This window comes from Rhinolophus sinicus, chromosome 6 (assembly GCF_057876585.1).
Source record: "Rhinolophus sinicus isolate RSI-liver-muscle chromosome 6, RSI-T2T, whole genome shotgun sequence".
In the NCBI taxonomy this organism is placed as follows: domain Eukaryota; kingdom Metazoa; phylum Chordata; class Mammalia; order Chiroptera; family Rhinolophidae; genus Rhinolophus; species Rhinolophus sinicus.
Window position 1 is genome coordinate 32053949 of NC_142506.1, and position 16305 is coordinate 32070253.

At 32.9% G+C, this 16305-nt stretch overlaps 1 protein-coding gene across 8 annotated transcripts in view; it reads right to left on the bottom strand.

The window, feature by feature from the left end:
* VPS13B (vacuolar protein sorting 13 homolog B) overlaps window positions 1-16305 on the bottom strand; it is a 735829-nt gene that overhangs the window by 700051 nt on the left and 19473 nt on the right. For all 8 annotated transcript variants that reach the window (XM_074316465.2, XM_019757646.3, XM_019757649.3 and 5 more), the window contains exon 4: window positions 518-638. In XM_074316465.2, coding sequence (XP_074172566.2) covers window positions 518-638 — 121 coding nt within the window. The remainder of the gene's footprint in view (window positions 1-517; window positions 639-16305) is intronic.

A 16305-nucleotide genomic window follows, 5' to 3' on the forward strand; every position in this document is an offset into this window, starting at 1 on the left:
CTTTGGCCACAGAGCTAACATGTAATGATTACTGTTTTTTTCTTCTTCATTATATACTTATCAACGAACGTTTATGTATAAGTCACTACTGTTCCAGGTAAACAAAATTTCAGAAAATAGAAGAGACGGTCTCTCCCAGTTACAAAATTCTGTGATTCTGTTGTGAATTTTATAGTTTCTAGAAAGTCAGAACAATCTAGTGTCTTTCTGCTGTTTATCAAGAAGCGAGGGGAACAAAGAGACTATGAGTGGGAAATCAGAGGCAAGTTTTTGCTTGGAGAGAATGTAAAAAAGAAACTGAAGGAACAACCTGCTACAAAAGAGATCAAAATTTGAATGAAAGACATTTGTGAGGGCTCTAGACGCAATCTGTTGAATTCATGCAGTAAATGCACATGCACACACAGTGTGAATATTTTATGGCACTAAAGAATACTGAAAGTATATGTTCTACAAAGGGTTATAACGAATTAATAGCAATTGAAATTTTGGCTTTATCAATCCCATTGGAAATTACCTGGTGGTAAATCAGGATCTGTGGGAGCAGCCTGCTGAATTCTTCGAGGTTTTACTGATGATTTTGTGTTCTCAGTAGTACTACGGTTGGTAGAATTAGACCCACAGCTCTCATGGTCATCCTATATTTATGTAAAAGAAAGAGGCAAATAAGAACAGTAAGACCACCTTTAGAAAACAAAAATTCTTATTCAATAGCTTACAAAGAGAATGATACAATGATAAAAGATTAATCTTTTACAAGATAGCACAGCTTCAGATGCCAGTGATATATTAGCAAAAGAAAAAATTTGTTTGAAACTTCAATACAACCAAAAAGTAAAAATCTGCTATCATAAACAACAAAGAAAATTTTCTCATGAACTTACACTCATTTTAAGTTAATGCAAAACAAACTTTACAGTGTTTCATTGCACAAAACAACTTCACTATTCAATCTTTATAAGGATATCTTCTGTTATTTGGGGGGATGTTATAGTCTCTAAATACTAAAAGACTACTACTGTGAATAAAACTTTACCATAATTACTTTTAGTTCAACTTACATCCTTAAAAATGTCTGCAGTCATACACTTCTGCACAATGTTAACATTAAAAGCAGACTATTAATTTTTGAAACATATGGTTGTCTCAAAAGCCCAGAAGTAAAACATGTTCATTAAAGAGATGTGAAAAAGTTCCAAGTGAACTGCCAAAACTAGCATAATTATGAAAATATTTAACACTAAAACCATCTGAAATCACATACTGTATATAGATTACAGTGATGTCATAATAAACATTGCAGCCAAAATGCACTAAAACTACTGCAGTCCAATAAATCTGGCATGCACAAGATGACAAACATTTCAAAGCAAAAGAAAGAACAAGTTATTTTTATTTTATTTTTAAAAAATTATTAGCAGCAAAAAAGGGTACATAGGCTAAATATGAGTTTTCAAATAGTTTTAAAAAGACACGTAGTGAATAAAGCTTCCCTGCAAACTACATGTTTTTATTATTCAAAAAGAAAAACTCTGTTTAAACAAAATTACAATAAACCTGAAATCTTAGTGTGCTTTAAAAATGAGCATTAATAGTGGTACTCATAAGAATATATACTATGAAACAAACATCACCAAATGTGTAAACACTTCTTTCTTAACTATGGTTAGGAAATTATGCTTGCATACACAGTATAATTAGAAAATAATCCTTTTGATAATTTGAACTTGTTTTCATTTCAATTACATTTTAATTGTATCAATTACAAGTTAGCTTCTATTCAATCCTGACCCAACTAAACTAAATAAAAAATAAAGCAAAACAAGAATCACAACATTTACTACTAAAACTGGAATTACTTCCATCATTAGTTTGAGTTCATCTGCTTTTAACCAGTGTGCATCACTTTAGATTATTCCACATTTTACTTCATTGAAAGTCTCTAATTCTAATAAAAGAAACTCTGTTCTCAAATATACTAACTCAAATGTTTTGAGATAATTTTTAACCCCAAACACATTACAGTTAATATCTTTCTTATTTAGGTTGCAATTTTTCCAAAATGTCTGGAAGTATATTTCATGGCAAAAGAATGTTTTCTCTTGGGGACCACATAGCTATTTCTGAAAATACTGCCCTTTGCTCCTCATGAAACAAGCAAGAATGTCATTTCCTTACAAAAAGTTCCTAAGAGAGGGAAAATGTGGCAAACACTGTATGTAAATAGATCCATTACTTTCATTCTGACAGATCATGTACCATACTTTTCACCTTAGCCTTCACAGGGCCAGTCAATTCAAATTCCCAGATTCACAGTGCTATGAATAAGATTGAGGACAAAACTTCAAACAGGTGAATGAATCAGTCTAAGCCCTTGTTTAAAAACAGAGGTTAAAATGCAAGAAAGAGTTGAAGGTGGAACTAAAAAACAATGTGCTTTATGCTCTTCAGCCTAAAACAGAAAAGGACTAAGGCTCACCTGGCAGCTCTGGTCACCAAAAGTTCCCGAAATAGAGTGTAAGTGCCTAGGAAATGAACTGCTACAAAGCTCTTAGGGACATTCACCTCTAGCCTGGCCAGTAGCAAGTGCATTAACAATTGTCAGATGCAATAAAAAATGCCTAAGATAAACTGTAGTTCAGGGAATCAGTGCCAAATAAAGTCACCAAAAACAGAGGTACACACTTGGAGAACACAAGAGAGAGCCAGGGAAAACACATTTACTTGCTTTCACGATAAAAATGGGAATCCCTGGCTCACCTCTATCCTGACAGCAATATTAATAAACTTAATTTTAGTCATTAAGAAAATGCCAAGTACACATAAGTAAAAGAGGACTGTGTATGCCCCAATCTCTTAACACATCAACGTTAGCCCACAGAGGCTGCTTCCATCTTCTCACCCATCAAGGGTGAGGTTAAGGGTTATGACAGCCTGGAGAAGAAGAGAGTGGACACTCCCTTGCATTCTTTAACTTGATCCTCCCAAAAGGAGGACTAGCTAACCTGACAGGCTAACCTACATTTTAATAATGAAAAAGATCACTGTACTAACTGTAAACACCTGTGTAGAAGGGCCACTCTTCTATCTCAGTAATAGGACCAGAGCCATTTTCCCCAGATGATGCAATCATTAGCCATCCCTCCCCTGGCTTCTTGTTACACACACAGCCACCTGACCCAGGACACTTGTCCAGGCAGAGAATAACCAAGCTATGCCAGTTCACAGCAACACGTTAGGGAAAATTTGTTCTTTATTATTGCCTATGACATCCCTTTCCTTCGCATCAGTAGCTGTACATCACATTGCTAACCTCTCCTCCTCCCCTCTTTTCTAACTATTGGATTAAAGTGGCCAGATCCACTCTGAGATTTGGAAGGTGACGAACAGGCTGAAATTAAGGAAGAACAAAAGTATACACTGAAGCATTCTGGTCTAAGCCACATTCTACCATCTAATTTTAAGCATGATTCACTAGAGTGAATTGGGTGCTTGAACAGACTAATAAAGCTGTACTTTGTTTTCTTATATATAACTTCCCTCAACAAGGACTATCTGATCAAAGAAAAGTATGTGTTAGGAACTTTGGAAGAAAATAAGTAGTATAAATAGTTGGTGCCCTTATCCACGTAGTTCACGTACCTACTTGAGGAATGACACTTATATTCATAAAAAGATTAAAGGGCAATTTAAGCTAGTCAACAATTATATATGTCACAAAGAAACAACATTGACCTTTATTGAGCACTTATCTGTGCCAGGTCTCAAGTAATTTTGATGATGAGGAAATTAAGGCTTAACAATTTCCAAAGCCAAAAAGACAGGAAATGAGACTTGGGATGAACACCCAGATTTGTCTAACCAAAAAGTTCTTCCTGTAACCACTAAACTTGAAAGAAAGATGTGAAAGCAGGGAGAAAGGGACGGAAGAAGGCAAGGAAAGAGAAAAAGAGACAAAAGGAACAAAATTTTTTATTTATAACACTTCCAACATGTCACCTACTGCTAACAATCACATTACATTCCTATCTCTTAATCCTCTTAACAACCCTATGAATTAGACACCATTCCCCTTGCAAGAGTGTCACCATTTAAAGATGAGGAAACTAAGGCATAAAGAGATTAAGTAAACAGTTCAAAATCACACTGTTATTAAACAGTATAATTCTAACCACGTTTCTCTATTGCCATCCTATGAGAAAAGCCCACCTAAACAGTACAGTACAAAGTAACATGTATTCTGAGAAGGAAGAGATCACAGTGAGCTTGAGCAGTCAGGAAACCATCTCAAAGAACAAGAGGTTTGAAAAAACTGTGCCCTGCAAAAAAAAAAGAGTTTGAACAAAGAAACGTAGGAAGGAAGAAACCATGTGTCTTATTGAAAAGAGAGTAAGTAGTCCAATTTAGGTAAAATTAGACAGCAACGAAATATTAGGCTGTAAAAAGAAACTAGAGCAAATGGTCTCTACCATTTCCTCTTACCTTCCAAGACTTAACCTTTATTCTACATAGTGGCAAAAAAATGAAACTTATAAGTGGGAGACTAACAACATGAAGTACTTCATTCAGAAAAAAGAATCTTCTGGTTATGTGATAGAAAGTAAAAGAAGAGATACCAACAACTGACAGATTATTATAAAAGTTTAGAAATTAAGTGATGAGGGAAGTAGAGAATTTTTTTAAATGCTAGGACCTCAAATTCAACATGTTTAAAACAAAACTCAAACTCTGCAACTCTGTTCCTTCTCCCTTACCCCCATTCATCAAAAAAAATTGTCTGTCCTTCACATCCCAATTCAGTCAATGACACAACCATCTTCTCAGTCTCCTAAGAAAATAAAACATGCTCTTTTATATCTGCTCTAACTTCGCTAATGAGCTTTGAAAAGTGCAGGGTAGAAAGAGAGATGCTTGACCGTGAACCATACAGGAAACTACCTAGGAAATAACCAACTGATTTTTTTCAATCTGATTTTTCAAGTAAAATAGTGGATTCATATTTGGATATGTGGCACATCATACCAACATATATGGTCACAAAGGAAAAGAACGTGTACTAGTAACGATCGAAACAACAATCATTTAGATAAAGATATGGGACTCATCCAAACAGAAGTGATCACTGAAGTCACTAGACTTCCAATGAAAAGAAACAAGGATTTATGCTTCCGAAAATATGGCGGACTAGGTAGCTGGAAACATTGGGAGAGGGTAATGCTAACAATAAAGTGAAAAAAGAAAATTTGACTAGCTCAAAGCAGTGAGTCAGACTGAAGAAGAGAAACGTCTATGCTCCGGTTGCAAAAGCTGGCAGAGGCAGGTGAGAAATAAAGAAGACTCAAAATAGCCCATGTAAGGCAGGAGCCCATAACAAGGCTCAGCACTTAAAACCAGTAACGCAGTAAAACCCCCAATCCTTGAAAGGAGGCCAAAAAAGAGCTGCTGCCGACTGCTGCCTGGACTTATCATGAGCTGCATGGCAAGGGAGTCCGAGGCAAACCTTGCAAATAAATACTGAGACAAGTAACTCTATATCATCCAGTATCAACACAGCAGGAGGCCTGAACTGCCAAAATAAGACCTGATTCTAGACTAGAAACCAGAGGAAGTAACTGTAAAACTACTAGATAAGAAGAGATGAGCAAAAGAAGGGCCTGAGAGAGAAAAGACGGTGGAACAGACAGTGACCCTCCTATGCAAGACAAACCACCCTATTCTAAGGCACATAAATAAATCTAATGCCAGGATAGCCAAGAAATCAATGAAATTCAGTCACAATAAAACTCATCCTCTAGATCAGCCTTAAAAGATTTTAAAATAAATGTATGAGATCCTCAGAGAGATATGAATGAATAATATTTACATATACACATATAACATATAAAGAAAGTAGAGATTGCCCCTCCTACAGCATTATGATTTATTATAGAACTATAGTAATTTAAACAAATAAACCAATGCAACAGAAGAGAGCCTAGAAACAGATACAGATACATATGTATATATGAATACTTGAAATATGATGGACATGGCATTATGAATCATTGGGAAAGGGAGACCATTCAAATGGTACAGGGAGAACTGCTGAGCCATACATCTGCCTCACACTACACATGAAAAAAAAACACACTCACAAACACATACATACATACACACATATATTCTAGTAATTTAATTTTTAACCGTTCATTAATAACATTTTCTTCATGTCTCTAAATAAAGAAAATTACTTCATTTATTTAAGGGCTCAAATTATTTGGGCATTACTTAATTAAGGTATTTTATCTGGTCATTTAAAACTAAGTAATACTTTACTTTTCTAAATTATCTATTTCTACATAAAGATTTTACACACACACACAAAATAATTATATTGTTTACACTAAAAATGTCTACTCAACATAAATGACTTAAGGCTCTCTAAATTTTTAGTAATCACCAACATGCAAATTCCTATTATAATAATCAATCTAGAAAAGACAATATCATTTTTTTTTTATTTTATGCGTTTAATTTTTATGGAATTAAATGTCAATTTTAAAATGACATTTTAAAATGGCCGTCTTAAAATTGTATTAAAACAGGGGAAGGCAAAGTTTTTCTCTAAAGGTCCAGACAATAAATATTATAAACCATATAAACTCTGTCTCAACTACTCAGTTCTGCCACTGCCTACACTAAAACATGAAAACAGCCACAGACAATATGTAAACAAATAAGAGGGGCTGTTTCAAAAAAAACCTTTATTTACAAAAACAAGCAGTAAGCCCATCGGCCACTGTTGGATGATTCCTGCTTTAAGCCATATATTTTAATAAAAATGTACAGCATAAACAATAATTCAACCTGAAATTGCTCTGTAACCCAGTGTTTCCTTCATTTAACACAAGAAAAATCAGACCACAAATATCTCTAAATTATGCAGGAATCTATAAGACAGCTCAGGAGGTGGTTGAAAGCACAAATTTTTTGCTTGGCAAAAGTCATCCCAAGAAGACAAGGCATTTCTTCAGTTATCCCTTTAACTAACTTCTAATAAAACAGTAAAGGTTTAAAAAGAGAAAGGAAAGTGTCAGTAAGAACACAGGGCAAAGAAAATCCTAGAGGACCGAAGGCAAAGAAAACTATAAACCTTCCTGGAAAGAAATAGTATATGCAACTGCTGCATATTATCAAAACAGCATATTCTAAACATACAAAAGCTAAAATTTGGCCAACATGATAAAGAAAATAAGACTGAAAAGCAACTTGGGAAAAAGATATATAAATATGTTGGGGGGGGGGGGGGGACTGAGAGCATCTTCCAATCACGTAAAATTCCAAAAAAAAGAGAAACTCAAGAAGTATTCAGTACATAAGAATGCATTTCAGATAATTTTTCAGTAAAGCACATTAGAATTTTCTCAATAGTACCATTTCTCAATATTACTACTGAAGCCAATTGAGATTTTAAAGAATTTTAAAGACTTTAAAGAATCGAAATAAAGATTAAAAGAGTTAAATTATATACTACAATATTACAAAACATAAACTTTACAAATTCTTAAGTATTCAGATTACAATGATTCATTTCACTTTAGCTATGTATGAAGGAGATGTTGGCTTCTAGAAAAGAGCTATCATGATGAGTGCACTGCTAAAAGTAAAAATAAAAAAGGAAAATAGTTTACTTTTTCCTGTTTGAATAAAAAACACTTGTTTATTTTATAGCTGAAATCTCCTAACATCCACCCCATACTTGAGTGTCCACCTAATTCACAGATACTTTAAACAATGGTGAAGTAGAATGAAGGTGGTACATGGTAAAGAAAGGACCCACTACATTCAGGATACTGTGCCTGATGCAATGCAGGAAATAAAAGTTGGTAACATTGGAAAATGAAAAATCCTCGACTTCAGAATATTATTTATAAAGGAATATTTTTAAGTGAATAAATATGTCATACTATAAAATATTCTGAGTAATTATTACTGGTACAAGCAATTCAAGAAGCTTTATATTGTTCACAATCATCACAAACATCCTGTAAGATACTGTCCTTCTCATTTAGCAAATGAGGAAAATAAAGTTCATGGAGATAAATAGCTTATCTAAAGTGAAAATTTTTGACGAATAATATTAGAGAGTTTGTTAGCTAAGTGTTGAAAGAGTTCAGAAAAGGAAGTGTAAAAATAAATAAAGGAAACCTCATTTAAAAAGGAGTCAAGAATTCCTTAAGGAAGAGCTTCCACACACGTTCCACTCCTTGTAGCCTACATAGCCGACAGGAAGAAGGAAAATAAGAATTATTTTGACAAGGGAGGGCATTTTTCACATAGGAATTTCATCTCCTGCTTTTAAGGAAACAAAGATCCCTCCCTGCCCCATCAACAATGCACTAACCACTGCTTACAGCCAATGAGAAACCGCCATGACCTCGAACGCTTGTTCTTCTCCAGTGAACTTTTGTCCAAAACAACCCTCTCCAATTTCCTTCTAAAACCTAATACAAGCTTACCTTCCCTTTGTCTCCTCAGACTTGCATATGATTTGCCATAACTTGCTTGTTCCGAATTGTAATTCTCTGCTAATCCCAAATAAACTCATTTTGCTGGTAAAATAACTGGCCATTTTATTTTTGAGGTAGACAGAAGCAATTACTTTAAGTTATTCCTATTACTCTCACTAACATTCTTTCATCTTCTAACAGTTGGCCTTCTTTCTCTCATTCCAACTTCTGCTATTTCTTTCGAATACAAAGTAGGTACAGCTGCTATGAGAAAAGCCCTAGCAATAACCAGACAAGTAGGAATTATACCAAAGGTTAAATCCAGAAATCAGAGTTTTTAAACCAAGAAAGCAGCAAAGACTTTTTCAAACAAACAAAAGCTGAAAAAATTTGTAGCAAGATGAAATGGACTACAAAAAATATTAAAGGAAGTTCTTCAAGCTGAAGTAAAATGCTGCTAAATGAAAACTTTGATCTGCATAAAAGAATGAAGACTGCCAAAAATAACTATGTGGGTAAATACAAAGACACTTTCTTGTTTTCAATTTCTTAGAAATTGACTGTTCAAAGCAATAATAAAAATAAAAACAACATATTATTGGTTGGTAACGTACAGAACTAAGAATTTGAACAATAGCACAAATGATGGCGGGGGATAAGAAGTTGTAAGCATACTAAAGGACAGTACATTATCCATGAAGTGGTATGTTGGTTAAAATTAGGTGAAGTTAAACATACATATCAACCTAAAACAACCCTAAAAAATTAAATAAGGAGATACAGGGAATAAACCAATAATGAAGATAAAATTGAATGGTAAAATACACTCAGCTGATCCAAAAAAAAGGCAGAAAAAGAAGGAAAAAAGGAACAAAAATTAGACAGGCCAATAGAAAACAAAAAGACATCAGACTTAAACCTAACCATATTAAAAATTATATAAAAACGGAACAACCCTAAAATACTCCCAATTAATAGGCAGAAATGGTCAGACTAGTAAAACCCACCTTGGTTCAGATGTGGACTCAGTACAGTTTCTAAATACTAGACATCCAAGTTTCGAAAAGAAAATCTTAGCAAAATGACCGTGTTCAAGAAAAAATAAAATTAGTAGTATCTAATCATCAAAACAAAAATCACAGAACCATTGAGTTTTATAGATAGAAAGGAAACCTATAGAACTTGTGAACCAAACAGAAATAAACACCAGAAACGGCAGTCTGTGCTCTTCATTATCTTTAATTCCTGATAACACATCGGAATGGTTCAAGGCTAAAGAGGAAAAGAGAACTTGTAACTACCAGCAAGCTGCAAAGTCTCAAACCACCATTTTTTGTTCTTTTTGCAGCATTTAGACATAAATTGTGGTGTCCACAACACTGAACACTATAATTAAAGTTGTGCTGGCATTTCTACTACAGTCCCATATTTTAATTCATTCATAACATTCTTAGAAAGTCCTTCATGAAACAGACTTCCTTACTTGTCTCAATCTAAATGTGACTTTTCATCTTCCTAAAATAGAAGAGCTATGAGAGAATAAAACCACCCAAGCTCAAAAAAGAAAAATCTTTCCAAGGATAAAACAAGTGCAGTGGAACCCCTCAGAAACATTCAAAAAGAATTAAAACTTTCTAAGTAAACAAAAAAAATTTGTTTATTTAACCAAAAATGCACTTTATGCCAAGTTTGATTTTCATGTGGCAGAAATTTCAAGCTTATATATGATATAATGAAAGATTCTATGAATAAATCAATATATGTATTTTTTAGAAAAACAGGTCTTTGTAACAATGTTACCTTCCAAATAGCCAACTAAAAAGAGTCATCTTTCTACTACTTCTTATTTCCGGGCAGCTGCAGACAAAGGGAGAAGTTCAAGAAATAATTTCTTCTGTTCTCAAACTTTTAAAGCACCTAACAGAGTTTGAAACAAATTTATCTTCATTTTCATCCATCTACAAGTTATCTGTTTGTGGTTTGGGTTTTTTATTCCTTTTCAATCATGTTTTTAAATCACTCATTTCATCTCAAAAACAAACCTAAATCTAAAGCAAAATATTTTTCACACTCTGATGGTTCTAACACTACAAATTTTCTATGCTAAAATTAAAATCATAAACCACTCAAGATCTGTCAATTTTTCCTTAAAACATTCAAAAGGAGAGAAAGGTTCTGTCTCTCTCATTAGCCACGATATCGTCTGTATTTGTACAGCATTCAATAAAGATTAGCTTAATAAACTTTTAAACTTTTCCTTCAAATAAAATGATACTAAAATGATAATTTTAGTACATGGCTTACCCACAATGAATGATGCCCACTTACATTAATCTTCAGTGACATCTAATTACTAATTATGTTAGTATATGACAAGCTTGCCAGTCAAGTCTTTAATCTCTAGAAAGCATCTAAATTAACAGCACCATAATCCACTCCAATCATCCAGAACCAAAATTCCAGCAGTCATCTTAGAACTTCAACATCTTCTCTACATTTCCCTCCAAAATCTGTCCCCAGTTCACTCTGCCCACAGCCAATGACTTAGTTCCATCTAGTCCCATCATTTTTCTCCTAGAATATGACAAAAGGAACCTAATTATCTGAAATCACCTCCTCCAATCTATTCCTCCACTGTGAAAAACCAGTCAACTTCCTAAAATTCAATCAAGCTGCTTACTAGCTTAAAATAATTCAGTAGCTCCCTACTCTCTCCTCTCTACACCAGTGATCCTCAACTGTTTTGATCTCAGAACCTTTTACCCTCTTGCCCCAAATACCTTTTCTAATGTGGATTATATCTACCCATATTTACCATATGAGAAATGAAAAAGAAGAAAAAGTTTAAATATACATTATATATGTATATACCGGGGATACTAAAAATATGTATACACATTTTAAGAGATGTTATCTATGTATTACTTTTCAAAGTTGAATTGAATTATGGTAGCAATGTGTAATTGCAGAAGTCAAACGTGCCTTGTATTCATCTTTTGTTATCGGTATATATTGAGTATTACTATTTTAATAGTTTTTTTTCCTTTCTTAAAGTGTGTATACATTTTTTTGGTACCCTCTGTATGTATGTATGTATGTATGTATATATATATATATATATATATATATATATATATATATATATATACTCTCATAATTATTTTTAAATAAATCCATCACATTACTAATAATCATAAATTATACAATTTTAAGTTTCTGTGTTTTATGAAAAGTAGTTGTATTTTCCAAAACAAGAAAATTAGTAAACAGAGTAAAATTATTTTAAATTTTAAAAAATCTGGCCTAATAGAAGATAGCTGGATTTTCATATCTGCTTCTGCCTTCAATCTGTTGTAATATGATACATCGAGTAACCGCTGGAAATTTCCACTCTATCTTCATAAGAGAATGATGATGGAAAAAAGTAAATCATGTCTTAGTATTATTATAAAAGTAATTTTAAACTTATGTATACCCTGAAAAAACTTGGGAATCCCTGGCGGTCTTCAGATCACACTTTGAGAACCACTAGATCACATTAAATTTCAAATTCTCTTATGAGTTGCACAAAAGTTCATGGTCTGAGAGATTCATTGAACTAGATAAAAAACAGATTTAAGGAAATTACCCATAGTGCAGCACAGAGAGACCAAGAGATAAAAAAACATGAAAGGTTAAGATGCAAAGGATAAAAATGAGAACGTCTAATATGTGTAAATGGAGTTTCAGAAGGCAAAAACAGCAAGAATAAGGAGTTAATATTCAAAAAATATAAAGTGGTAATTATTCAGAAGTAATAAAAAATATAAATCTGTAGATACAGGAAATACAATAAATCCCAAGAAGGATAACAAAAAAGAAATTTAGTCCAGAGGCACTGTTGTGAAACTAAAGAACATCAAAGACAAGTAAATAAATAAGTAAATAAGATCTCAAGTACAACTAGAAAAATATATATGTACTGAGAGAAAATAACTGCCAACATGACGTAACCAAATAAACTATCAATGAAGACTAAGAGTAAAATAAAGACTTTTTAGGCAAATCAAAATTAAATGTACAAATTACTAGTAAGGAGATTAAATCGGTAATCAAAAATCTTCCAATAATCAAAAGTCCAGGACCAGACGGCTTCAATGATGAATTCTACCAAACATTCAAAGAATTAATACTAATCCTTCTCAAATGCTTCCAAAAAAATAGAAGAGAAGATACTTCCAAACTCATTTTACATGACCAGCATTACATAATACCAAAACCAGTAAAGGACACCACAAGAAAATTATAGGCCAATATCCCTGATGAATACAGATGCAAAAATCCTCAACTAAATATTTGCAAACCAAATTCAACAATACATTTAAAAGATCATATACCTTAACCAAGCGGGATTTATTCCAGGGATGCGAAGATGATTCAACATATACAAATCAATCAGTGTGATACACCAAATAAACAAAATGAAGGATAAAAATCACATGATCATCTCAATATACAGAAAAAGCATGTGACAAAATTCAACATCCATTTGTGATAGAAACTCTCAGCAAAGTGGGTACATAAAGAACGTACTTCAACATAATAAAGGCCATACAGAACAAGCTCACAGCTAATGTCATACACAACAGTGAAAAGCTGAAAGCTTTTCCTCGAAGATCACGAATAAGACAAGGATGTCTACTCTCACCACTTTTATTCAATGTAGTATTGAAAGTCTTAGCTAGAACAATTAGGCAAGAAAAAGAAATAAAAGGCATCCCACTTGGAAAGAAGTAAAATTATCTTTGTTTGCAGATGACATTATCTTACATATAGGTAACACTAAAAACTACAAAAATAAACTTAGAATAAACAAATTCGGTAAAGTTATAGAATACAAATACACTCAAATCAGTTGCATTTCTTTTTTATTTTTCAATTACAGTTGACAATCAATATTATTTTATATTAGTTTCAGATGTACAGCACAGTGTTTAGACATTTATATAACTTATGAAGTGATCCCCCAATAAGTCTAATACCCACCTGGCACTGTACATAGTTATTATACTATTACTGACTATATTCCCTATGCTGTACCTCAATTCCCCATGACTGTTCTGTAACTACCAATTTTTACTTCTTAATCCCTTCATCCAGCTCCCCAACCCCTCCCATATGGTAACCATCAATTTGTTCTCTGTATCTATGAGTCTGTTTTGTTTATTTTGTTCTTTGGATTCTACATATAAGTAAGATCATATGGTATTTGTCTCACACTGATTTATTTCACTTAGCATATTACCCTCTTAGGTCCATCCATGCTGCCACCAATGTTTAAGATTTCATTCTTTTTATGGCTGATTAATATTCCACTGTATACCGTGTTTCCCCGAAAATAAGACCTAGTCGGACCATCAGCTCTAATGCATCTTTTGAAGCAAAAGTTAAGATCTGGTATTATATTATATTATATTATATTATATTATATTATATTATATATTATATTATATTATATCTGGTATTGTATTATATTATACCCAGTATTATACTATATTATATTATATTATATTATATTATATTATATTATATTATATTAGACCCAGTCTTATATAATCTTATATAATCTAAGACTGGGTCTTATATTGTATTATATTAGACCCGATCTTATATTAAAATAAGACCGAGTCTTATACTAATTTTTGCTCCAAAAGATGCATTAGAGCTGATGGTCCGGCTAGATCTTATTTTTGGGGAAACACGGTATATGTATCACATCTTTATCCAATCATCTATTGATGGGCACTTACATTGCTGCCATATATCTTGGTTATTGTAAACAGCGCTAAAGTGAATATAGGGGTGCACAGATAAAAAATATATATATATATATATTTTATAAAGATATATATATATAAATATATATATATATATATATATCTTTTCAAATTAGTGTTTTGGATTTCTTCAAATAGACACCCAGAAGTGGAATTGCTGGGGCATATGGTAGTTCTATTTATAATTTTTTGAGGAACTTCCGAACTGTTTTTCATAGTTACTGTACTAATCTGCAGTCCCACCAACAGTGCACCAGGGTTCCCTTTTCTACACATCCTCGTCAACACTTGTTTTTTGATTTATTGATGATACCCATTCTGATGGGTGTGAGGTGATATCTCATTGTAGTTTTAATCTGTATTTCTCTGATGATTAGTGAGCATTTTTTCATGTCTATTGGCCATCTGTATGTCCTATTTGGAGAAATGTCTACTCATGCCCTCTGCCCCTTTTTTAATTGGATTGTGTTTTATTGGTGTTGAGTTGTATGAGTTCTTTATAAATTTTGGATATTAACCCTTTATCACTTTTATCATTGGCAAATATCTTCCATTCGGCAGGATGTCTTTTCATTCTGTTAATGGTATCCCTTGCTGTGCAAAACCTTTTTAGTTTGACCAAGTCCCGTTTGTTTAAAATAATCAGTTATATTTCTATACACTAACAACAAACTAGCAGAAAATGATAGTAAGAAAGCATTCTCATTTACAATAGCATCAAAAACAATAAAACAGGAATAAATTTAACCAAAAAGGTAAAATACCTCTACACTAAAAACTGTAAGACATTGGTGAAATAAGTTAAAGAAGACGCAAAGTAATGGAAAGGTATCTCATATTCTTGCATTGAAAGAGTATTAAATTGCCCATACAACCCAATGTTATTTACAGTTTCAATGCAATCCCTATTAAAATTTCAATGGCATTTTCACATAAATAGGAAAAACAATTGTAAAATTTGTGTGGAACCACAAAAGCTCTCGAATAGCAAAATAATCTTAAGAAAGAAGAGCAAAGCGGGAGGCATCACATTTCCTGACTTCAAACTATATTCCAAAGCTATAGTAACCAAAACAGTATGTCACTGGCATAAAAACAGACACATGGATCAAAGAAACAGAATTGAGAGTCCAGAAATAAAACCATACGTGTATGGTCAACTGATCTTTGACAAAGGCACCAAGAACACACAATAGAGAAAGAATAGCATCTTCAATAAACGGTGCTAGGAAAACTGGATATCCACATGTAAAAATAATGAAAATGGACTCCTATATTAACACCACTCACAAAAATTAACTTGAAATTGATTAAAGCTTATATGTAAGATCTAAAACTTGAAAATTACTAGAAGAAAATGGGAAAAGCTTCTTGACAGGTGAATAGTTAATCTATGAATGGGGGAATATATTTGTAAACCATCTTGATAAGGAGTTAGTATCTAAAAATATAAAATAAACTCATACAACTCAACAGCAAAAAGAAAATCCAACTTTAAAATGAGCAAAGGAACTAACTAAACACTTTTCTAGAAGATATACAAATGGCCAACAGGTACCAAAAAAGGTACTGAACATCACTAATCCTCAGGGAAATGCAAATCTGAAGGCAACAAAAGAACAAGACAAGCAAATAAAGAAACCAAAACTCATAGACACAGACAACAGTTCAGTGGTTACCAGAGGGTAAGGGGGGAGGGGAAATGGTAGAAGAGGGTAAAGGGAGTCGGATATATGGTGATGGAAGGAGAACTGATTCTGGGTGGTGAACACATAATGCATGATATAGATGATGTATTACAGAATTGTACACTTGAAACCTATGTAGTTTTGTTGACCATTGTCACCCCAATAAATTTTAATTAAAAAGATAATTTTTTTTAAAAAAACAGTGAGCTATCACCTCATACTGTTAGGATGGCTATTACCAAATATTAGGTAGGTGCAAAAGTAATTGCGGTTTTTGCAATCATTTTTAACCTTTTAAACCACAATTACTTT